A 25,768-nucleotide genomic window follows, 5' to 3' on the forward strand; every position below is an offset into this window, starting at 1 on the left:
ACGCCTTCATATATACAACTACCACAACTCCCTTTTAAAAGCCTCATTAATACCTTTAATTTTATACCCATATCGTACAAACATATTCTAGAGTCACCCCTGGCCCACCTTTATGGCGATATCTCAAAAAGACGTCCACCTATAGAACTAAGCCCACGGCCTTTTAAAATACTCATTAACACCTTTCATTTGATACCCATATCGTACAAACATATTCTAGAGTCACCCCTGGTCCACCTTTATGGCGATATCTCGAAAAGGCGACCACCTATAGAACTAAGGCCCACTCCCTTATAAAAAGACTCATTAACACCTTTCATTTTATACCCATTTCGTACAAACAAAGTCTAGAGTCACCCCTGGTCCACCTTTATGGCGATATCTCAAAAAGGCGTCCAACTATAGAACTAAGCTCCACGGCCTTTTGAAATACTCATTAACACCTTTCGTTTGATACCCATATTGTACAAACGCATTCTAGAGTCAACCCTGGTCCACCTTTATGGCGATATCTCGAAACGGCGTCCACCTATGGAACTAAGGATCACTACCTTTTAAGATACGCATTAACACCTTTCATTTGATATCCATATCGTACAAACAAATTCTAGTGTCACCCCTGGTCCACCTTTATGCCGATATCTCGGCCACCTATACAACTACCACCACTCACTTTTAAAACCCTCATTAATACCTTTAATTTGATACCCATATCGTACAAACACATTCCAGGGTTACCCTCGGTTCATTTTCCTACATGGTTATTTTCCCTTATGTTGTCACCATAGCTCTCAACTGAGTATGCAATGTTCGGTTACACCTGAACTTAACCTTCCTTACTTGTTTTTATTGATTTTGAACATTTTTTTTTTAAATTAACTTTTGGAAAAATATGAATATTATGCGTAAATTTGCAGAACTTTTGTTCTCCTTTTCAGGAACTCCAGAACTATTGGAAACCTACTCAGAACACTTTTTGTTGTTTTGTTTTGCGATATTGTGTATACCAACTTCACAGGCATCCAAATATGAGCCAAATCGTACCACAAATACGATTTTTTTGAATATCTCGATCCTTGCGCGACCTAGCGGAGGTTTTTTCCACAGGTCGCTTTCTATTCATGTATTTATTATGTGTTCCAAATATGAAAAAAATTCGGATCACAAATACGATTTTTAAAAGTATGTCGATCCACATATTGGAGTTATTTTCTTCTTATTATTGCATTGTCATCAGGTTCTGAACTATGTTCCAAGTTTCAAGCTTGTAGCTTATCGGGAAGTTACTTGCATTTCAATTACAAAATTCGTGCCAGCCAACCTGTCAAGACAAGCTAAGTAAAAATGTTTAAAAAAGCTAGAGTACTACTTATTAACAAACGGGTCATCAACAAAGTAGGCAGTTAAAACCAGGCATGCTTAACCAATGAACCGATATCATTTCGTTACGATAATTAACGTTAATAACCGAAACAAAGTAATTTCGTTTCGTTTATTAACGTTAAGAATGTCAAATTAACGTTAATTGACGTTCTTAACGTTAATAAACGAAACGAAATGACTTTGTTTCGTTTATTAACGTTGATTATCGAAACGAAATGATATCGGTTCGTTGGTTCAGCATGCCTGGTTAAAACACATCCAAAAATACCGGGAGATGTACCAAAAGAAATGCTTTGAACTAAATAACTTTAGTCCCAAGGTTGATATTAAAAATTTTACTTCTGTTAGGAGTTTTGTGCAAAAAGTATTTGCACGTTATATTGTGGTTCTTGTATTTTTCATATGCAAAACGTAGCCTTGACCTGGCGAGCACAGGACACAGAATATGCTCAACCGTTTCTTCCAGCAGCTTGTGTGTATTTCGATCGGTAAACAATCATGTCGCTTGATATATATTTTTGTATGCATGCACCTCGATCTGGATATGGCCATGTTTCGAGCATCGCCGAAGTCGAGCAGGCTCAGTACGTTAGGAGAGGTTTCATTGTGGAGGCTGAACTTTCCGACTGTGAGACCAAAAACACCTTCTTTTCTATCATCATTTAAAATAAATGTAATGTAATTATTTTATGGCCTTAATAATAAGTTTTCAGACTTAAAGCTTAAATTTATAGGTTTTCGAGTAGAAAAATATGTTATGACTGTAAGTGCTGCCAAGTACAGAGAGTATGCTGTCCAAAAATTTTCCACAAAAAACGAAATCAACAGAGACACCCTATTGATCCGGAACTGATCCAGATAGATATCAAGATCACAGCGGTGTTGTTGCATTTGCATGTTAAATTTCTATCCGTATCTGGATCACTCTTCGCTGGAACGCAACTAATATAACGCTACTAATGACTATGCTTTTAATCACTTAATACCGAAAAGTACACAGAGTTGATTTAATTACATAGTTCTTCTGTTTCTAACCTAATAATATCGTATACTGCTATAGAAGCAGAGTTGGGGGTAATGCCTTAAATTTTGAGCAACAACACTGCTCGAAGTGGCCTTGTCTAAATTGTTAGTGAAATGTTAATTTGTTAGAGACTTAAACGCCTGTTCATCTTTCATATATTCATAAAGCATAAGAACAAGCATCATTAAGGTACCACCCCGAACATCCCGGAACGATTTAATATGACTACATTTAACTTTCTAGGCAATCCCGCCACCCAACTCTATTTGTATGTTACTTTCATATTTGGAACAAGATTCCCATCGGGTAGGTGAGGTTGGGTTGCGGAAGCTGTAAGGATATAAAGCTTTTTATTGCGCTTATCATCCCCTTGAATCCTCCATTCCAATTCCATTTAGGTCATAGAAGGTAGAAGTATGAAAAGGAACACAAGGTATGAAATTTGCGATGCGTGTTACAACAGCGAGAACAGCAAACTAGTCCGCTTCTTCAAAACGCCAGCTTGCCAACAAAGACGGAAGCGATGGCAAGAAAACTATGGGGTTATATAACCAAATTCATCTCGCCTTTCCGAAAACAATTTGAACGAAACTGAATTTATCAGCTGTCCGCTTTGGAGACAAAATAAGGGAAAATCACCATGTAGGAAAATGAACCTAGGATAACCCTGGAATGTGTTTGTATGGCAGGGGCATCAAATAGAAGGTATTAAAGAGTATTATAAAAGGGAGTTGGCCATAGTTCTATAGGTAGACGCCTTTTCGAGATATCGCCATAAAGGTAGTCCAGGCGTTACTCTAGAATGTGTTTGTACGATATGGGTATCAAATTAAAGGTATTAATGAGGGTTTTAAAACGGGGTGGCCCTTAGTTGTATATGTGAAGGCTTTTTCGAGATATCGACCAAAATGTGGATCAGGGTGACCCAGAACATCATCTGTCGGGTACCTTATTCCTGCCATGATTCCAAGGGCTTTTCATTGCGCCCTTCCGCACTTTTCATTTTCTTCTTCTTAATATGGTAGGTAATCACACCTATTTTACAAAGTTGTTTCTAAAGTTTTATTTTACGTCAAAAAACCAATTCAAACACCATGTTTCATCACTTTTTTCGTATTTGGTATAGAATTATTGCATTTTCTCATTTTTCGAAATTTTGGGTATCGAAAAAGTCATAGTCGGATTTCACCCATTTTTAATACCAAGATAAAGTGAGTTCAGATAAGTACGTGAACTAAGTTTAGTAAAGATATATCGATTTTTTCTCAAGTTATCGTCTTAGCGGCCGAGCGGAAGTACAGACGGTCGACTGTGTATAACAACTGGGCGTGGCGTCAACCGATTCCGCCCATTTTCACAGAAAACAGTTATCGTCATAGAAGATATGCCCTTACCAAATTTCACAAAGAGTGGTAAATTTTTTTTCGACTTATGGCATTAAAAGTATTCTAGACAAATTAAATGAAAAAGGAAGAAGCAATATAGAAAATATTTTGGGCTATTTAAAAATTGAATTTGCAATATGGAAAAGTAAAATATTCGTCGATTTTTGCAACAAATTCGTCGATTTTCCCCAAAAAGAAGCGGTAAAATGCGAAAAATGGTAGGAAAGCGCCCTATAGCGACGAATATTTTACTTTTCCATATTGCAAATTCAATTTTTAAATAGCCCAAAATATTTTCTAACAAAATTAGGGAGGCTCGAAATTCATTTCAGACCTATGATCCCATGGGCAATATTACTCAATATGACCCATATATTCAGAAACTGGATGTGCCTTTTCAACAATAAATTTGACCTACCCTAATGTACATATATACCAAATCTTGGTTAAATCGAAAAATGAATAGAATTTGTTCGAATGAGAGGTCTCTGGTTCCCTTTCCGCAAAAAAGTATCGTAAATACTGGTCTAGGCAAATCGAACCGTGAATAGAATTTGTAAGAAAACTTAACAGAAGCACTCCGGGTTGCTGTGAAGCAATCCTGCAAATGTTTCGGAGTCCATAAGCTACGCACACACATACATCCGTCTTTATATACCCAGCCTAATGCAAACATTTGTATATTACATATGCGTAAAATAGAAAATTACTCTATTCTTCCTTTTTCCAGGTGTCACAGCTGTGAAGATACTTTTATGGAAAATAAAAAGTAGGACATTTTAGTAAATACAAGCATTAGTTCAAGAGTTATTTATTTTGTATATGTAACCGAAAATAAATTTTAAGCATATCACAGCAATCCCATCATACATATATACATATGTACCTAATATAATCTTCATATAATATAGGTATTAGTTATGTAGATAAGTGCGCTATGTATAGCATAAAAGGTAGCAACAAAAATATGCTTGTGTAAATTATCTATATATGTACATATGTAATTAAAATAGATAAAAAATAAAAATTTAAATAAGCTTACATGTACATACATATGTAAACAAATTCCAACGCTCTTCGTTCACATTCAGAAGCTCAACTGACAAAGTAGCGCTGTACCACGCTCAATCCAATGTGATGGTTCAACACTCGGATTACATTCAAGTAGCATAGCTACAACGAAATTGGTACTATGCCCTGTGGTTGACAGTACACCTCGTCGCTCTGCTGTCTTATATAATGGACACACGTAGACATGTCGCTCTTTGAGATCACTTCTCTTTACAGGTTTCATCCAAATTACCGGCATATTATCAAATAACTCACGCGGTCGTGATTCAGCCAGATAATTACCCACACGATCCCAACAAGCTCCTTCCAAATAAACTCCATATACATAGACACCATCTGCTGGTGCTGAAACGCCTTTTGTTTGATCCTCCTCCATATGCAATACTTCATAATCGAATACCAAGAGATCGATTGGTATAACGTATTTACGTGCAAAATTTTGCTGGGCGCCTGTAAGGAAGGCTTGAGTGAAGAAAAATCCAGAAAGCCAAAATGTTGTAGGTGGACCATGATCGAACCATTTCTGAAAATTAAAAGACGAAACAAATTTCCTTGAAATATACTGTAAAGAGTTCTGGCGAGTAATGTACACTGCCGTGTTTTCAGATTAGGTTAAAAATCAAACAATCTACCTAACAGATGCCCTTGGAGGTACATACATACAAATCTGTCGCTAAAGTACTTAAGTTTCAGTTCGAAAATTTTGCCAGTCTTTTTACCTTGCGGCTTAATCTAGCAAGCGCAGGGGACGAACACAATATACATATACTCAGCCGTTTCTAATGTACTAGGCCTTACGTACATTTACGTAATCAGCCCAATCACGCAATCCATCGTAGACTGTTTTTTCGGGAAAGTTACGAAATTGCTATCATGAATTCGACCGTGTTTCCGAAACGTCTTCGAAAGTTATAAGTAAATTCGAAATTCGTACAGTGGCATCACTGAATTCACTCGGAACGTAAATTTTTGACGTTTATTTGAAATTTTCTACGACAAATTCTTGCCAACGGAGAAAATTTACAAAATGCGAAAAATATTTAAAACAAACAGCCCAATCACGCAATCCATCATAACAATGTTACGAATTCGAATGTTAGGAATCCCGAAAAAACAGTCTACGATGGATTGCGTGATTGGGCTGAATATCTTTTTTAATTAGCATCGGGGTATTTATTCACTTCAGCTTGTTATAGACTTACGTTAAAAATTATCTGTCTGCAGTGTATTTTGTTTTAGTAAACTGAGTAAAAAGTATAACAACATAAGCAAATATGCTAACAAGCTCAAAGCAGTATGCCTAACTTATAAAAAATCAAAAAAAAATGTCGAATACTTTTCGAAAAATATTCAGAACTAACAAATAAACAAAAAACGGGCAAAATAGTTTAGTGCCCTTTTTATTTGAAAATTTTGAAAATGTTTCGAACATTTTTCGAAACTCTTTTTAATTGTTAAATTATAGGCACAAGCTTCGCAACTTATTACGAGTACTGATCTGAGCCGCAATGCAGTGCCCTGTAAAAACGCCCACCTAGAACTTACAGTGCTTTCCTTTTGGTCATAAGACTAGCTTAGTTGATGATCTTTGGCACTTTCCAGACACGCGCTTGGTCCTACATCTTTTCTGCTTGGTTGATCATGTGCTACTATTTCCTCGCTTCCATTTCACCTGATCGGAGTGGAATATTTAGAATGAGCACCCTCCTTTGCCAGCTCATCTCTCTTTAAATTACCTATGTATGTATATGCCCATGTGGGCGGGAACACAATACAGATATAAGTTTCTAGAAGTAGCAATTTATCGGTGAAACAAACTACCGCTGTGTAGTAAATGGTTGGCTTAGCGGGCCTAAAGCATACTGATGATGAAGGCTTAGCAAACCAAATTTTCTACATTCAATTCCAAATTAAAATATAATTTTTCAATTATAGAAAAATTAAAAAACATTAATTATCATAAAAATTCTTGTTATAGGCCTTGAGCTTGAGTTCCAACTTGGAGTCCATTATCATGAGGTTGAGAAAGCAAAAACAGTTGCGAAATTAAATATCAGTGATAATGTATCTTTATGTTATCAACATCTTATAGATTTATTAGCGGATTGTTACCAATATCATACTGCAGTGTTATCAAAAAGTTATCGATTTGATATCAAAAAATCATCGATTACTTACGGAAAAGAATTCGATATGTTACCAAAAGGATATCTATTTGCGTACGGGGTGTTACCAATTTGTTATCGAAAGCTATCGATTTTGTTTCTTATCGGCGTGTGATCGATTTGTTAATGACGACTCGTCGGTTTTTTATGAAACAGATACTCACAAAGCTTCAATATAAAATCGATAACACATGTGTAACGCTTTGATAAAAAGCCGATAAGAAACCAATAAAAAGGCGATGGAAAATCGATAGCAAGCTGACAACAAATTGAAAACTCGACGATAATAGATCGCTCTCAATAATTACCCGATAATAAAACAATGCCGACAAGTTGCATCGGTTGTTGCCGATAAGAAGCGGATGAAGCTCTTCAAATCAAGCCCGAAGTTGTTTATTTTTGGTAAAGTTGTGGTGTAACTTCAACCCCAGAATCTCTTAAATAATAATAATATATGTATGCTTCTAGCTAAAAAAATATTGGATTGGGTAAGGTGCGGTATACCTCCGAAGAGATTTAGGCCGAACTTCTCTTCCAATTTGCCTCGTGCGCTTTTTAATTCAGAAATACACTCGGTGTATTTGCCAAATCACTGCTTAATTAAAACAATTTTTTTTTTAATTTTTTATGTTGCTTTGCCGGCAATTCAACCCAGGATCTACGCTGGAGTAAGCGGAGCCCGCTACCACCAATCCATGGCGGCTGAATTACCTTCTTTTTTATACAATGATGGTTTTATAAAATTTAATTCAAATGAAGAATAAAACAAAGTTGTGTTTTTATTGACATGTGTTGCAAGTTAAAGCCTGTTACTCCGTGACAAAATACTCACTTAAATAGAATGAACTAATCATTGCTTAGCAACACTAAATTGTTATCTACAGCAGGATAACGATGGGGATAACTTACCTGCAAAAATTCTAAACGTTGCAGAAAATCTGTGATATAACTGCCTAATGGCTTTAGACTGGGATATGATTTACCAGCCCACATTGCAGGAATTTTGCTTATCAATACGCTACGATAAACAGATTCTATAGCGGCAGACATTACGACAAGGCCTGTAAAGAAAAAGAGACAAACAGGAAATACATAAATTAAAGGCCAAATAAAATGTATGCAGACAAACAAAAAAAATTAGGTAATAAGAATTTGTGCTGACGCAGTGAAATTTTTTACGAGTTGAATGAATCCGTGATTGTTAACGATAAGTAGAATAGAACGTGTGAGCCCTACATAATTTCCCAGAAAAACCAAATAACGGAATAAATTAGAAAACTAAGCAAAATCGATTTTCAACTAAAAAAGAAGATATTTCACAAATTATCGAAATTATGCTTTGACATCAAATATTATCAAAAGGAAAAAAAATCATTTAGTCAAAACACAACGCCAAATCTCTCACACAAAACAATGCAATTCGCCAGGCAACGAGAAAATTTGAGACGCAAATTTGATTGTGAATTCGATGATACTTCCTATGTAGACGATAACAATCGCGAAGTTAAATCACTGAAGCAAACAATGAAGCATGGAGAAACCACTAATATGTACGCAAGATATGAAATAATGTTCACAAATGAACCCGAATTAGAGCGATTCGCTTTTCGTAAGGAGCTGACAGAACGCGAACGTAAGCCGTTAGGATTTAGTTCGTCGGATTCTTTAGAAACTTCCTTTGATAACATCACGCGAATGGCTGGAGGTATGTCGATTTAAGAATAGAACCAAATATTTAGTTTTCATGGTATTGTGTCATTTTAGGAGCGAATAATCCTGCTGAGCGTCGCGTAACAAATGTTGTCACTGCACCAAGCGAATGTAAATCAAAACCTCCGGGTCTTTATTGCTTTAAACCTAATCCGAAAGTTAATATTATTGAAACGAAGTTAAGTAAAACGGCGATTAAGAAGAGTACAGAAAGGGATCAATTTAATTATTGTAAATATTTCGATGAGAGCAAGGCAATTAAAAGGAAAACACGTGGCACGCAATCATTATATCGGTGAGTGGGGACTGTTTTTTGTTAAAGGAAAAATAAATAAGGCAGATCCAGATTGGCAAGAAGATATATGCGCAGGCCTAAATATTTATTCATGGTCCCGCCTATCCCAAGGATAACGAAGTTTTTGTAATTTGTCCAGTTACTTTCCATCATTGCTTGTAATCGCTACTTCAGAGTAGCAGTAGCAGCGAGAAATAGGCTCTGCTCAGAGCAGTAGCATAAAAAAGTGATAGCATTTAGAGCGGAGCAAATAGCAGAATAAAAACTCCAAACAGCGGAGCGAGAACAAAAAAATGTGTATTGCTATTTGCTCTGTTAGGCATTGTTATGCTATCACTTTATTATGTTACGGCTCTGCTCTATGCTCTGTTCATGTTCAGAGGCGGAGCAAATGCCAAAAAACAAAAACAAAAAAACTCCAGCGTAATATAGCATTTTCAATCACTGCTTAAAATTAATGTAAGCTTAAAATAATTTATATGTTCGTTTTGATATCAATATAGCATTAAAACAGTATATTTTTGAGCCACAAAAGGTGGAGGTGGTCTAAGGCTACCTTCATACATGCACTAATCTCCAATAAATCCGCAATTGTTAATGTATGCGTATGGCTCAACTCTGGGGACTAGATTATAACCTGTCAACTTTTCACGTTTCTCTTTTATTTCGTGATTAAATTTCGAGATGTATGGTGTCATAAGGGTTTTTAGTCAACGATAAAAGCGGCTATATCTGAAATTTTTTCATTATTACCGATTATCAGAGTTGTTAAGGATTACAATCAACCCATTCCTGGACTAACACTTTTGGATTGTAGCCTTTATTCCTTTTTATTTGGAATAATGAATACGTTTTTTAGAAATTATTCCTCTTAGCAAGTCCAGACTAATTATACCTTTTTGCAGTCTTTATGTGGACTAATAAAATTTAAAAGCATTCCTCTTATGGACTAACAAAATTCAAAGCATTCCGCAAGTGAATAATAATATTGCAAAGCAAAAGGAATGCAAAGGCTTGCGGAATGCATTCCTTCGAAAATGGCAGTCCATATATAGCAAGCGAGACTGTACAATGAATGCTTTCCTATCTTAGAAGTAGGAATAACAGGAACGAAAGAGAAGTAAAACAAAGAAAAGAAAAGAAAAGAAAAGAAAGAGATAAAAGAAATGAAAAGAATTTAAAAGAAAACAGAAGAACTGAAAAGGATAAGAAAGGGGCTTAAAGAAAAGCAAATGAAAGGAAAGCAAATGGTGGGAAAGAAAAGGGGAGTATATTTGCTATGGGTGTGCTAGGCTATATACAGGTTATTGATGTGGTATCGGTAACATAGGTCATATATATATTTTTTCGAAAAAATAACGAATATAAATTTTTTATTGCCACTTTCGAAAGTTTTTCGGTGGGTTATCAATTCGTTAACGACGATCAATAATTAAACAATAACTTGGCGGTATCATAGGTTGTTGCCGATAAGAAACCGACGAAGCTCTTCTTAAAAGCTCGAATTAATTTGTTTCTGGCACTTTGGACAAGCTCGTATTTATTTAAAAGCATTAGCAAACTCTCAACTTAGATAAGCACATAGCATCTAGTACAACTAAATGCATACATCAAACTAGAGCATCAACTTAATCTCTTCATTCGTTCATATTTCAAGAGAGTCATCCACCCAAACACTGCCCTATCTTCCTGAAGTCTCCAACGAGCAAAGTGAATTAGAACAAATGGAAATTTTTAAACTGCCGACCATATTACCCGGTGACGGACCACCGGGCATATATCAAGTCGAAGTACTTGAACGTGCACGCAAACGCTGGGCCTTCGCACGCGCTCTTAAAGAGAATCTACGCAGACAAATAGAAGAAGTAAAAACAAAAATTCAACTACCCGAACACAGCATCATATTACAAGCATTCGAATGGGAACATTGGATTGAACGGGAGGAGTACATACAAGAATGTCAAATGTTGCGCTTAGAACTCCTAATCGGTATGTTTAATAAGCGTGAAAAGAAAATGCATACCACCTCTAAGTCACGCATCGAACAAAGCTACGTCCGAATATTGGAGCGACGTGATGCTTCGCTACTTAAAAATCAAGTGGAATTTGAGCGTGGTATGCGTCAGCTTGAAATAAAACGTCGCCGTGTACCAAAATGTTGGCGCAAAGAGAACATTCTCAGTCAAATGGCCAGTGCCAGTTCGGAGTTCTATGGACCACAATTGCGTTATGGTGTTAATCCAGCGCGCAGACATTTCGTTGGCGGACGTAAGGAATTCAATGAGCGCATGGATGATCTAGAGAAGCGTGCAGTGAATTTCGATAAACTTGTTTGTCCATTTACGAAACTCAAACAATGGTCGAAGCCAAAGGGACGTTTCTTGGAAATCGAACAAAACTTTTGCTCAGATGAGAATCTTCAAAAGATATATGAAACTTTGACGGTAAGTGATGCGCAGGTGCTTTTTTTTATTTTCGTTAATTTGCACCAACTTTTAATAAGTTTTAAAAGAAAAATATGAAAATCGAATTCGAAATAAGGCTGACAGCAAGAATGGTTTGCTCGCGGTAAATAAATCGAATTGCGACGAAGTGACCATTTCTGTTTCACATCAACTTTTCTTAACTATTGTGAACGTTTTTTCCAACATTCTCCACTTGCGTCAATTCACAAGAGATGTGATTGAAAATCTTCATGAAAGTTTTAAAAACTGCCTGATATACTAGAAAAAAACAAGCTTGAAGTCCCCTAAAATTCACATTTATCGGAAAATTTCGGAGTTTTATAATAGAAAATTTTGCAATGATCAAGTAGGTAAATCTTAGGATTTTCATTCATATCAATTTTTTTATTCTTTGATTGGAAACGCAAACAACATTTGGAAAAAAATTCAAATACCAAAGCGAATTTTCAGTCTTCAAGCTTATACTTTGTCAGATTGAAATATAGCTACAAAAGTGCATCCACAAAAACTCTGAATTCGGAATAAACATTTGCAAAATTTTAGAAAAATTATATTTTACGAATTTTAAAATTTTTTTTAAAATTCTGTCTTGCGAATTTTTGTGAACGCATCGCTTTTTTATATAAAACATGAACATTTCTTGAGTTTTAAAATGTTTTCGAAAACATTTTGGAATTTTCATTAACTTTCCAAATTTAAGAATTTTTTCGAAAATGTTTTCGTTCATCCAATTCGCGTTACGAAATTCATGCAATTTTTAAAAAAAAATTCTCGATCTCTCGATTATTTTCGAAGTCATTTGCATATTTTTTGGTGTTTATGTAATTCATGAAAATTTTGTACCTGAATTTTTTTCAAAAATGTTTTAGAATTTGGTTAACATAATTTTCGTTACATGAAAATTTCGAACAGCTTCTAGAAATTCGAACTTTGTCGAAAATGTTTTTGAAATTGGTTTACATCATTTTCAACTACTTCTCGCATTACCGAAAACGTTTTCGAACTTATTTTACGTAGTTTTCATAACAAATTGCGACCACCATGGTCTGGTGGGAGCCTGCTCTGCCAACACACCGAAGGTCTGAGGTTCAAGTCCCGGGCAAAGGAACCTCAAAAATTGGAAAACAAGTTTTTCGCCCCTCGGTTGCGATTTGCCAAGCACGCCGAGTGTATTTCTGTCATATTTGCCCTGCAGATGCCGTTCGGGGTAAAATATGTGAGCCCCTCCCGCCAAATTGTAGAGAAATTTAAAAAGGATCACGACCCAATTTGGAAGAGAAATTCGGTCTTAAATATCTTCGGAGGTTATCGCGCTTGGCATCATAGCACAACTCATTCGTTTTTTAGTGGAGTTTAATCTATCAACCGTGGTGTGATGGTAGCCTACCACACCATAAGCCCTGGGTTCATACCCCGGGAAAAGCAACATCAAAATTTTAGAAATAAGGCTTTTCAATTAGAAGAAAATTTTTCTAATCGGGGTCACCCCTCGGCAGTGTTTGACAAGCGCTCCGAGTGTATTTCTGCCATGAAAAGCTCTCAGTGAAAAGTCATCTCCCTTGCAGATGCCGTTCGGAGTCGGCATAAAACATGTAGGTCCCGTCCGGCCAATTTGTAGGGAAAATCAAGAGGAGCACGACGCAAATTGGAAGAAAGACTCGGCCTAAAATCTCTTCGGAGGTTATCGCGCCTTACATTTTTTTTATATAATCTATCAACGAAAATAAAAAAAATTATATAACTGTTAAAATTTGAAAATAATTTGGCTGTTTTTTACTAACATTAGCTTTAAGGTAATTATTTTTGGAGTTTTTGTTTTCTTTTACAGATTTTGCGAAAGCAAGCAGTTAAACAGAAAATCGTACCAAAATGTCTGATTAAAAAGACCAAGCAAACTCCTGGAGTACCCAGAGACACCTCACCTCCACAAAAGCCAAAAGCCTCAGTCATAGTAACTACTACGGTTACAGAAACCGCAGATGATGGTACAACTTCTGAAGAATTGAAACGCTTACAAGACGAAAAGTTCCGCAAATCAGTAGAAGCAAAGAAGCTCCGCGCACAAATTCTACTACAGGAATCTTTTGACGAGACCATCGAAGCAATGGTTCAAGAATATGAGGGTTCCACAATTGGTTGGCTAATGCGTTTCCTTTCCGAAGAAATGGGTCGCTTACAAGAGCAACGCCTGCTGCAATATATCTCAATGTTGGCGCAAAAAGAGCGTTGGCGTCGGGAAGCTGCCGAAGCGGGATTGCGACAAAAAGAGAATGAAATGCGTCAAATCTATGAACAAATATATAGTGAGAGTTATGTTGCAGGCACGGAAATCTGTCGTAATTATTTGAACATGATTTTGCACAATGATATTTGGAACTTAGCACACGAATCAGCTGAAAATGAGGCTTTAGATATGGCAAGAGTTATTGATGCCGACATACAACGCTGGTTGGATACATTTTATGACATACAAAATCCATTAAACTATCACCAGCTGCGTTCTAATTTGATGAAAACAATATTTCCAGATATCAATGACATATTAAAAGAGATCGAAACTAAATTGACAATTAAATATATTATTGAAGATGTGCTCTTCTCAGCCGTTAACGAATTGTTAGAACCCATTGATATTGGCACATTTACCGCCACTGAGTTGATAGATCGTCTATTCGATCTTGATCTTTACTATTTTAGTTCCGAAGCAAATTCAACTTGTTCTTGTTTAGCCTGTGAATGTGATGAAGGTGAACGTGAAATACGCGCCATATTACGAAAAGTGATACGTCAGGCGGTGCCAGGTCGTCGTTGGAAGACGCGTAGTGAACGTGTTGCTAAAGAAATGGTTATAGACTTAATTAGCGATGTTGTTAATCAAACATTGGCAAGAGGTTCAATATTTTCAAGTCATAGTATGAATCGTTTCTGTTTATTATCGAAATCACCTTCACACTTGAATTTATTTATCCCATCTTCGCATGATATGAAAAGTACTTCATCTGAAACTTCCAACGAAGATGTTCTATCAATGAAGAAGTCGGAACTTCCTTGTGTTCATTATATGCCCTCGAAGTCAGAAAATAGCGAAAGTTCAGCTAGCAGACAGCTTACTCATCAAGAAGTAAGTTTGCACCAATATTTATAATATATCAACCAATTTTGTTCATTTTCATAAAGTGTAAACGAATTTTGATTAACGTCTTGAAAAACTTTTAAATATTCTTCTTCTGAATGTAGGCGGTGCCACGCCCATTTTAAAAATTTCTTGTTATAGTCATAAAGTCAACCCAACATGTCGAGTTGCATCGCAATATTAGTCTTTGGTAATAAATAATCACATTTTATATATTTTTTTAAATTTTCTATAACGAAAAAATTGTCGAGTTTTATTTCGTTTTCGCCAATTTTCAATAACAATATATTTTGGGTAATGTACAAAATGTCTTTAAGATATCTCAATTACACAAGTTATTGCGTTAATGGACAGATAGATCCATGTCTACCTCAATCAATTTCGATCCATTTTTATAAGGAAAAAGAATATTTCTGCCATGAAAAGCTTCTCAGTGAAAATTCACTTGCCTTGCTGTTCGGAGTCAGCATAAAACAGGAAAAAAATAAAAGGTGTACGACGTAAATCGTTGGCTTCCTATCGGGAACAACGAAAAGTTGTGATATTATTTTCGACTTATTGTCGATAGCAAACTATATCGTCCAGAGATGGGTTTCTTGTGTTCCTTATCAGCTTGTCTAAGAACGGGTTACACATATATCCTGAATTTTATATTGAAGTTTTTTCGGTAGCAGTTCCAAACCAAACCGATGAATTGTCGATAACAAATCGCTAACAAATTTTTGAGGCACTGATATGAAATCGAAAACTATTTGATAACAAATCAACAAAGTTTCGATGGTTTTTCGATAACAAGTGGATAACTTTTTATAAAAAATGTACAACTTTTTAATATAAAACGGACAATTTTTCTGTATCAAATCTATAACTATTTGATAGCATATCGCCAATTTTTCGATAAATAATCGATATTTCTTCGATAGCCGATAACTGATCGATAAAAAACGATAAAAGCCCTATACATAAAAGTCTGCAACTTTTTGATAACCATTGTTATCGATAAAAAATGTATAACACTTCGAAAACATATAGATAGCTAGTCCCATAACCTGTCGATAACAAACCGATAACTCATATGTAACAAATTGATAGTACGCCTTTCCTTGCCTTAATTTATTTTCTGATTTCGCTCATATCAAGTTTACCACTTACATTGGCCCTATTACTTCTTCTTGTAGAGATAAGACTCTCAAGGTTTTGTGGAGTTTTATCGATGTATATAGCTTTCTGCGGTTATCAATGCTTAGTATTATGAGAGCCCTGGAAACAACCCCGACTGCTGCACTGTATGCCATTCTGCATACTTCACCTGTAGACCTGGTGACAAAGAATATAGCGCTAACAACTGACGAACAGATTACCTGATTCAGTATTTGCGCTTCAAATCGGCTCTTAGGTAGGGTGACCGGAAATCCGGGAGAGATCCCGATTTTTTATGAAATGTCTCGCCGCCCCGGATATTTCCGAAATGTTCCGGGGTTTTACTAAATTCGAAGTAAGACGAGAAAAACACCTGCGAATCCAAATGTGGCTTGTTTTTCTGAGATTTTGAAAATCTTTCAGTTCAGGCGTCCCGGATTGGCGTCCATACGATCTGTTCAGTTTATGTTGGAGCAACAGAGTGGTGGATGGTTGGCGCAAAGGTGTCCAAATGGCGGATAAGGCTATATACGTGTACACCGATGGTTCCAAAGTAGTGAAAGGAGTAGGGTCTGCGGTATACTGTGCTGATTCGAAAATAAACAGATCCGAATAGCAGATGTAGGAAGCTATTAGGAGTGATACAGCAGTGAAATCTATAGGCAAGAAGTACCATGGGTCCTAGAAAGTTTCTAGTACTTGCCAATGGGGAGGGAGTTATTTTATACCAAAGGTCCTTTTTTTGTTATGGTTTTTCATTTTGGTCGCTAAACAAACTTCTGGCAACACTATGGAGACAATCAGTGCTTCCTCACGGACAGGGCAGTTCAACCTAACCTAACTTGGAATATAAATCCAGTACAGTCCGACAAATAGCACCGTTAAGATACTAGCCCGACTATCTCTAGAACGATTTGATTCGACCACGTCCAACCTTCCAGCTTATTCAATCACACCTTTCGTGAGAAACTTGCCTAAAGTTAATAATAGTTCACACCTTAATATAGAGTGGTGTGACTATACTTACGCTTACATTGTGTATTTTCCTATACAATACCGCACTACGCCTGCAGTTATATGCTATATTCCCTTATACTTTCAAAAACTACGCTTACATTCTGGAACCCCCCATACCGTTCGCAAAGATGTATACCCATCAAAAAACTTGTATAGCACAGTAAACATTCGCACATCGAAATGTATGTGGGAAAACTTGCCATGTTAAACAGCGTTTACTTAACAATTGTTTTCATTATACTCAGCTTAGCAGAGCTCACAGGGTATATTAATTATGTTCGCATAACGGCACCCCGTAACGGCATAAACTAATCGAGATAGATATAGACTTCTATATATCAAAATGATCTGGGCGAAAAAAGAAATTCATTTAGCCATGTCCGGCCGTCTGCCCTAAACACGATAACTTGAGAAAATTTTGCGGTATCTTAATGAAATTTGATATGTAAGTTCCTGCGCACTCATCTCAGATCGCTGTTTAAAATGAACGAAATCGGACTATAACAATGCCCACTTTTTCGATATCGAAAAAAATAGTAAAGTTTTGAGCAATGGTAATTTAAAAGTCTTGCAAGCTGTAATTTGGCAGTCGTTGAAGATATTATGATGAAATTTGGCAGGAACGTTACTCCTACTACTATATCTGTTCTAAATAAAAACCAGCAAAATCGGATCACAAACACGTCTACTTAAAAAAAAATATTTAAGTAAAATTTTAACAAAAAACTTAATATCTTTACCGTACATAAGTAAATTTTGTAAAAATTCAACTCCAGTAATGATATAGTGCAACAAAATACAAAAATAAAAGAAAATTTCAAAATGGGCGGTGCTCCGCCCTTTTTCATTTAATCTGTCTAGAATACTTTAAATTTAAATTTGGTAAGGGCATAGCTTCTATGTTAGTAACTGTTTTCTGTGAAAATGGGCGAAATCGGTTGAAGCCACGCCCAGTTTTTATGCACAGTCGACCGTCTGTCCTTCCGCTCGGCCGTTAACACGATAACTTGAGCAATAATCGATATATCGTTACAAAACTTAGTTCACGTACTTATCTGAACTCACTTTATCTTGGTATTAAAAATGGGCGAAATCCGACTATGACCACACCCATTTTTTCGATATCGAAAATTTCCAAAAATGAAAAAAATGCTATACTTCTATACCAAATACGAAAAAAGGGATGGAACATGGTGATTGGATTGGTTGTTTGGACCAAAATATAACTTTAGAAAAAACTTTGTAAAATGGGTGTGACATCTACCACATTAAGTAGGTGTTCGTAGTATTACATATATAAATAAATTAGCGGTACCCGACAGATGATGTTCTGGCTTACCCTGGTCCACATTTTGGTCGAAATCTCGAAAACGTCTTCGTATATACGACTATCATATATTCATTAACCGCTGCTTGAGAAATATAATGCAGATATGGTGACCTTGAACGATATCGAACGAAGAGTTATGGAGGCGTACCAACCAAACCAGTGTACATATTGATATACGGAAGCGTAAATATGGCTGGATAGGCCACACATTACGAAAGCCATACGATGACGTTGCACATGCTGCCTTAACCTGGAATCATCAAGGGACACGATGCAGGGGCCGACCAAAGATAACTTGGAGGAGAACGGTTCTTCAGGAAACTGGCAAAACTTTTGTTGAATCCTTAAGCTCCTAATGGAGTATGGAATAAATAATAATATAATATACAACTAAGGCCACTCCCTTTTAAAACCCTCATTAATACCTTTAATTTGATACCCATATCATACAATCACATTATAGAGTTACCCCTGGTCCACCTTTATCGCGATATCTCGAAAAGGCGTCCACCTATAGAGCTAAGGCCCACTCCCTTCTAAATTACTCATTAACACCTTTCATTTGATACCCATATCGTACAAACACATTATAGAGTTACCCCTGGTTCACGTGTTTGGCGATATCTCGAAAAGGCGTCCACCTATAGAGCTAAGGCCCAATCTCTTTAATAACTTTCATTTGATATCCATGTCATACATACACACTGCAGGGTTACCCTAGGTTCATTTTCCTACATGGTGATTTTCCCTTATTTGACAAAGGATGAAGGAAAATCGTACCAAATAACGCCACCCTTGGTCTACAATGTGGTCGATATTTCCCAAACGTATGTGATATGGAATATCGGACTCATAATTAAGAGCGCTTCGAAAAATGCAGGGGTGATTTAAAAAAAAATTATAAAGAAATTCGTTCAAATTTAACCAAATTTTAATATTTAAAAAAAATATTCAAACAAAACGAATTGATAGCTGAAGAAGGATAGCAAAGGCAACTTGCTCCACTTTTAAGTATTACCATTTGTATGTATCCATGGAAAAGACAATTTTATCTCCAAAGCTCTCAGCTGAGTGTGTAATGTGCGGTTGCACCCGAACTTTGCCTTCCTTACTTGTCTTACATTTTCTTCTTTTCAGGTTATGTTTTTTAAATATGTACATAATTACGATCTCATGAAAAATTCTATTCTTTTCACAGGATGCATGGGAACCTACTGAAGAAACTGAAGAAAACAAACTACCCTCCAAAGCTCTAAGTCAAATTTACAAAGAGCTATTGAACTTTTTGGATAGTGAAGAAGAAGAACAAAAAGAAGAAGACGATTATATTGAAGAACACGAAATGAGCACCAGTAGAAGTAGTCAAAGTACTGAAAGCAAAACTTGTGGATTACGATTGATATTAGAACAAGTTTTGGAAAATATTGGAGTAGAAAATGCAGGTCTACTTGCTGTTGAAAGACAATCGACGCAATCTGATATCCTTACAAAAGAGGAGAAATTAGCAAAATTCTATGAAAGATGTGGACCACTAGAGCTGATATGTGACAGATCTGATGAAAAGTCGTCCGAACAATCAGAAGAGTTACGTTATATCGAAGAAATTCTTGGCCCTCAAGCTGAACAAGAATTATTGCAACAACAACAACAGATATCTAAAACCGTTATACATGCTGATTCTACATCAAAAACCATTGAGGTCGAAGATGAACAGGAAAAAATAATGCATCACGAACATAAACTTCTATATGATGAAGACGAACAAGATCGCATATCGAAAAAATCTCTTACAAGCATCCGAAGTGTACGTATCAGTGAAATTGATGAAACTTTTGAAATAAAGGAATCATCTGAAATATACATTTTGGAGGAGCATGAGCAATAATATTTCATGACGAATTAAGAGAGTAATACCAATTAGTGCGGTCATATTAATATGTATGTATATGTTTTTTTTTATAAATATCAACCAGCTTACGTTTTGGTTATTCTTATAAATATATTTTGAGCAGTTTTATAAAGCAACTTTAAGGAATTCATATACTTACACAGATGTGAACAAAAAATAGCAGCTGCAATTTTTATAAAAAAAATTTCACACTTTGTGAAAAAAAAATTTTATAAATAAATGCGAATTTTGAGAGACTGAAATTGATTGGGCTAAAATATTGCATACTCAAAAAAATTCATAGAGCTCCAAAAAAAAAAGCTTTTGTGTTATTATCGATTTATTATTGATCGCGAATTATTATCTTTAATTTTTCGATTTCTTATCAGCTTGTCATTGTCTTCTTATTGTTTCCTTGATGTCTTTCTAGCAAAAGACTATATGTATAATCGAGTTTATATTGATGTGCGGAAGCTATGTACATATGTGTTTCATAACAAACCGATCAGTCGACGTTAATAGTCGGCGATAACAAACTGGTTACACTCCGATAAGAAATCGATAACTTTTCGATAACAAGTCGAAAATTTTTTGATAGTAACATTGATAACTTTTCTATACTACACCGATAACAAATTTCCAACGCTCCGATAAACAATCCTATCCGAAAATATATTGATATCCTTTCGACAACAAAAGGATAATTCATCTATTAAAAACCGACTTAAATAGATTTAATTTTAATTTATGTAAATATAATTTAATTTAATTTAGTTTATTTTAATTAATAATTTATTTTTATTTAATTTAATTTAGCTTATCTTGATTTAATTTAACATATTTAACAAACATAAATATGTAAAACTGAGCCCGAGTTTACAAAGCTTTTCATTCGTAACGAAGAAGAAACTACAAAAACAAATCTACTTGCATACAAATTAATAGAGGCAGAATGTCTCAGTTGTGTTGTTAGTGTAGAAATAATATAAACTGAATTAAGCAAGGAGACAAATACAACCAGGATAGCCTAGTAGTTAAGGCAACTGCAGTTTCACATTACGAAATTGCCTGGCGATGAATTCTTGGCGGTTTTCGAAATAGTACCATCGCAATATGGCAGTAATTGTTTATTTCTTTCTTTTCAGTTTCCCTTAGAAAAACAATAATTGGATAATGCTTATGTATAGAGCATTCATTGATGTCTGAGAAAATTTTAGAGATCGGTGGTATATACATATAGCATATATCACATACAACCGATTGTTCAGATAAGAAACTTCTTGTCTTTCTGCTCTATTTTAACAGCTAGAAGCTTCAAATTTCAACAAATGCTTATGTATAGACCATTCATTGTTGTCTGAAAAAATTTAATAGATCGGTGTTATATATAGTATATATCTAATAGAAAAGATTGTTCAAATAAGAAACTTTTCGTAATTTCTGCCCCATTTTAACAGCTAGAACCGTATATAGCAGATATTGTTGTCTGTAAATTCGAAGACATCGGTGGTATACATATATATTATATATATAGGGTATATAAACTGTCATTTTTCCCCCTTTTTTACGGCTAGAAGCTTCAAATTTCATTATATATTTACGACTACGTCATATATTGTTGAAATAAGTGATTCGTGGTCATAGTTTTTACATGCAGACCACACAAAACGTGAAACTTTGTATCCTCACACAAAGTACCTACCTATTTTTTATACTCAGTTGAGCAGAGCTCAGAGAGTATATTAAGTTTGATTGGATAACGGTTGGTTGTACATACATAAAGGAATCGAGATAGATATAGACTTCCATATATAAAAATAATCAGGATCGAAAAAAAATTTGATTGAGCCATGTCCGTCCGTCCGTCCGTTAACACGATAACTTGAGTAAATTTTGAGGTATCTTGATGAAATTTGGTATGTGGATTCCTGAGCACTCATCTCAGATCGCTATTTAAAATGAACGATATCGGACTATAACCACGCCCACTTTTTCGATATCGAAAATTTCGAAAAACCGAAAAAGTGCGATAATTCATTACAAAAGACCGATAAAGCGACGAAACTTGGTAGATGAGTTTAACTTATGACGGAGAATAGAAAATTAGTAAAATTTTGGACAATGGACGTGGCACCGCCCACTTTTAAAAGAAGGTAATTTAAAATTTTGCAAGCTGTAATTTGGCAGTCGTTGAAGATATCATGACGAAATTTGGCAGGAACGTTACTCCTATTACTATATGTACGCTTAATAATTATTTGCAAAATCGCAAAAAATTTTTTTTTAAGTAAAATTTTAACAAAAAATTTAATATCTTTACAGTATATAAGTAAATTATGTCAACATTCAACTCCAGTAATGATATGGTGCAACAAAAAACAAAAATAAAAAAAAATTTCAAAATGGGCGTGGCTCCGCCCTTTTTCATTTAATTTGTCTAGGATACTTTTAACGCCATAAGTCGAACAAAAATTAACCAATCCTTTTGAAATTTGGTAGTGGCATAGATTTTATGACGTTAACTGTTTTCTGTGAAAATAGACGAAATCGGTTGATGCCACGCCCAGTTTTTATACACAGTCGTCCCTCTGTCCTTCCGCATGGCCGTTAACACGATAACTTGAGCAAAAATCGACATATCTTTAATGAACGTAGTTCACGTGCTTACTTGAACTCACTTTATCTTGGTATGAAAAATGAACGAAATCCGACTATGACCACGCCCACTTTTTCGATATCGAAAATTACGAAAAGTGAAAAAAATGCCATAATTCTATACCAAATACGAAAAAAGGGATGAAACATGGTAAGGTAGTTGGATTGTTTTATTGACGCGAAATATAACTTTAGAAAAAACTTTATAAAATGGTTGTGACACCTACAATATTAAGTAGAAGGAAATGAAAAAGTTCTGCAGGGCGAAATAAAAAACACTCAAAATCTTGGCAGGTATTACATATATAAATAAATTAGCGGTATCCAGCAGATGATGTTCTGGGTCACCCTGGTCCACATTTTGGTCGATATCTGGAAAACGCCTTTACATATACAACTACCACCACTCCCTTTTAAAACTCTCATTAATACCTTTAATTTGATACCCATATCGTACAAACTCATTCTAGAGTCACCCCTGGTCCACCTTTATTGCGATACCTCGAAAAGGCGTCCACCTATAGAACTAAGCCCCACGCCCTTTTAAAATACTCATTAACACCTTTCATTTGATACCCATATCGTACAAACATATTCTAAAGTCACCCCTGGTCCACCTTTATGGCGATATCTCGAAAAGGCGAACACCTATAGAACGAAGGCCCACTCCCTTTTAAAAATACTAATTAACACCTTTCTTTTGATACACATATCGTACAAACAAAGTCTAGAGTCACCCCTGGCCCACCTTTATTGCGATACCTCGAAAAGGCGTCCACTTATAGAACTAAGGCCCACTCCCTTTTAAAATACTCATTAACACCTTTCGTTTTATGCCCATATTGTGCAAACAAATTCTAGAGTCACCCCTGGTCCACCTTTATGGCGATATCTCGAAAAGGCGACCACTTATACTACAACCACCACTCCCTTTTAAAACCCTCATTAATACCTTTAATTTGATATCCATATCGTACAAACGCATTCTAGAGTCAACCCTGATCCACCTTTATGGCTATATCCCTAAATGGCGTCCACCTATAGAACTATGGCCCACTCCCTCATAAAATATTCTTTAATGCCTTTTATTTAATACACATGTCATACAAGCACATTCCAGGGTTTCCCTCGGTTCATTTTCCTACATGGTTATTTTCCCTTATGCTGTCACCACAGCTCTCAACTGAGTATGTAATGTTCGGTTACACCCGAACTTAACCTTCCTTACTTGTTTAATTTTATTTTTATCTTAAGAATCGCTTAGGTATGTACATCTGTTCATTATATAATTCATATTTTATACAACCGATTATTTGGATATTACGAATGGGATAAGGTTATTGTTCAGTCCTATTCATGAAAGGTATAAAGTCTTCGGCACAGCCGAAGACAGAGCCATCCTTACTTGTTTTAATTTTATTTTGTTTTATTATATTTAATTTTAATAAAAAAATTTAGCTCGTTCAAAAGATATTACGGAAAAACAGAAAAATTACCCCAGAGTGCTCCGAAACCGGGGGTGGATCCATAGTATTTTTGCGCAGAACACCTTTCTGCATTGGCGGCTTTCCGGCGCGCTTATAAAAATTACCCTGGGGGTCCAACACCGGTTTGGAGACCAAAACTATATCCGCGCAAAACACTTATGTTCACTTTTTTTTTGTGGGTATCTAAAAAAATTATCAAAATTACAACAAACACATTAAAATTTTCCTGTAATAAAAATCACGCATTTGCCATAATATCTCTTGCTCTCCATCATAGCAGAGAGTATACATCTTCTGCACTTATATGCAACAAAAATTGTGTATATGCTCACAGACTTTAATATATGTATGTATGCATATGTAAGTCACGTGTTTGCCTAGATTTGCTGTGTGATTTCGCTCGTATCAACTCTACCACGTACCATGTTTCCATATTATACAGCATTCATATATTCCCTATATAGAATACCACTTATAAAGACTACTCCTACGTTAACGCTTACTCTTATATGTAAATTTTCTTCTTTTCTTTTTACTTACCCTTTATAGCTTTCCGCAAAGTTATCAAACTAGAACGTATAGTACCAAGTAAAACATTGAAACGTGTCATCTCCTGCACCAGTACCGTATTCATGCTCTGATGATAGCTTGTTGGATAGCGCGCAAGTGCAGCGTCCCGATCAAAATCCTTCGGTAATCTATTTAAGATGTCGGTAGCAACATTGGTCACAACTTCTTCAGGTGTTAATGCTTTTTTGCCTTCTTCTTCGTCGGCGGCTGACGAACCGCTAGTATCCTTAAGGAAAAAACAGGGAATATAAGGATCGGTTGGGACAGAGGGTAGGAAAAGGTTTTCGGGAAAACGTTTAGATAATGTTTCAACATAAAAGGTATGGGACTTTTCTAACATCTGTTGTGGCGGAAACAAGAAATATAAAGTACAACTTTTAGATAGGAACAACAAAATTTGTATAAATCGAAACTATTACTTACACGACGTTCGTAGAAATCCTTTTTGGGGGAAATTTATAAAATGTGAGCGATAGAAATCAATTAAGTTTACAAAGCACTTAAATAGATTTATATGTAGTATATACTTACCAAACGATCCTGGGATAGCGGTGTGATAAAAACAAAATTATTGAATGTAAGTACAAACAATCGAACTTACTAAAATATACATGGTATTGTTGTTATAAATCGCTCTGTAACCGAAGAAAGTTAATGCTGATATCTTGCGTTGACTACTCAAAATTGAAATCAACCCTAAATGCCCAGATTCACCACAACAAAAGAACTCCTAAGGGAAATTGACCTATCTAAACCGTTCGACAAAGCTCACTACGCCACATATCGTCAGCACCTTTAAGAATTACAGCTTTCAATGAGTTGGTAAAAATTAGTAATAATAGTCCGCAAACGACCCCGGAAAAATCCCGATACAGTCGCGAAGTCGCGATGCTGTTCTGAACTAGTGTCGGAATGACACCGAAATCAATTTCAAAATGATTGCAAAATATTCACGTTATCCCGAAAACAATCTGAAACTATACCGAAACAAATCACGAACTTGTTTCTAAAAATCCTCATATATCCCCCAAAATATTGAGAAAACTCCAA

At 35.6% G+C, this 25,768-nt stretch overlaps 2 protein-coding genes across 4 annotated transcripts in view; one reads left to right on the forward strand and one right to left on the reverse strand.

The window, feature by feature from the left end:
• The window catches only part of LOC137240619 (uncharacterized), a 507,794-nt gene extending 487,439 nt beyond the window's left edge, over positions 1-20,355 (forward strand). For all 3 annotated transcript variants that reach the window (XM_067767109.1, XM_067767111.1, XM_067767110.1), the window contains 5 exons: positions 7,684-8,733; positions 8,793-9,033; positions 10,691-11,477; positions 13,327-14,619; positions 19,317-20,355. In XM_067767109.1, coding sequence (XP_067623210.1) covers positions 8,442-8,733; positions 8,793-9,033; positions 10,691-11,477; positions 13,327-14,619; positions 19,317-20,003 — 3,300 coding nt within the window. In that variant the 5' untranslated portion in view covers positions 7,684-8,441 and the 3' untranslated portion in view covers positions 20,004-20,355. The remainder of the gene's footprint in view (positions 1-7,683; positions 8,734-8,792; positions 9,034-10,690; positions 11,478-13,326; positions 14,620-19,316) is intronic.
• The window catches only part of Dhc36C (Dynein heavy chain at 36C), a 99,000-nt gene continuing 77,976 nt past the window's right edge, over positions 4,745-25,768 (reverse strand). Inside the window, exons 31-33 of the mRNA XM_067769206.1 lie at positions 24,689-24,944; positions 7,938-8,089; positions 4,745-5,386 (exon numbers count right to left, since the gene is read on the reverse strand). Of these exons, the coding sequence (XP_067625307.1) occupies positions 4,880-5,386; positions 7,938-8,089; positions 24,689-24,944 (915 nt within the window). The 3' untranslated portion in view covers positions 4,745-4,879. The remainder of the gene's footprint in view (positions 5,387-7,937; positions 8,090-24,688; positions 24,945-25,768) is intronic.

Source organism: Eurosta solidaginis, chromosome 2 (genome assembly GCF_040869045.1).
Source record: "Eurosta solidaginis isolate ZX-2024a chromosome 2, ASM4086904v1, whole genome shotgun sequence".
In the NCBI taxonomy this organism is placed as follows: Eukaryota; Metazoa; Arthropoda; class Insecta; order Diptera; family Tephritidae; genus Eurosta; species Eurosta solidaginis.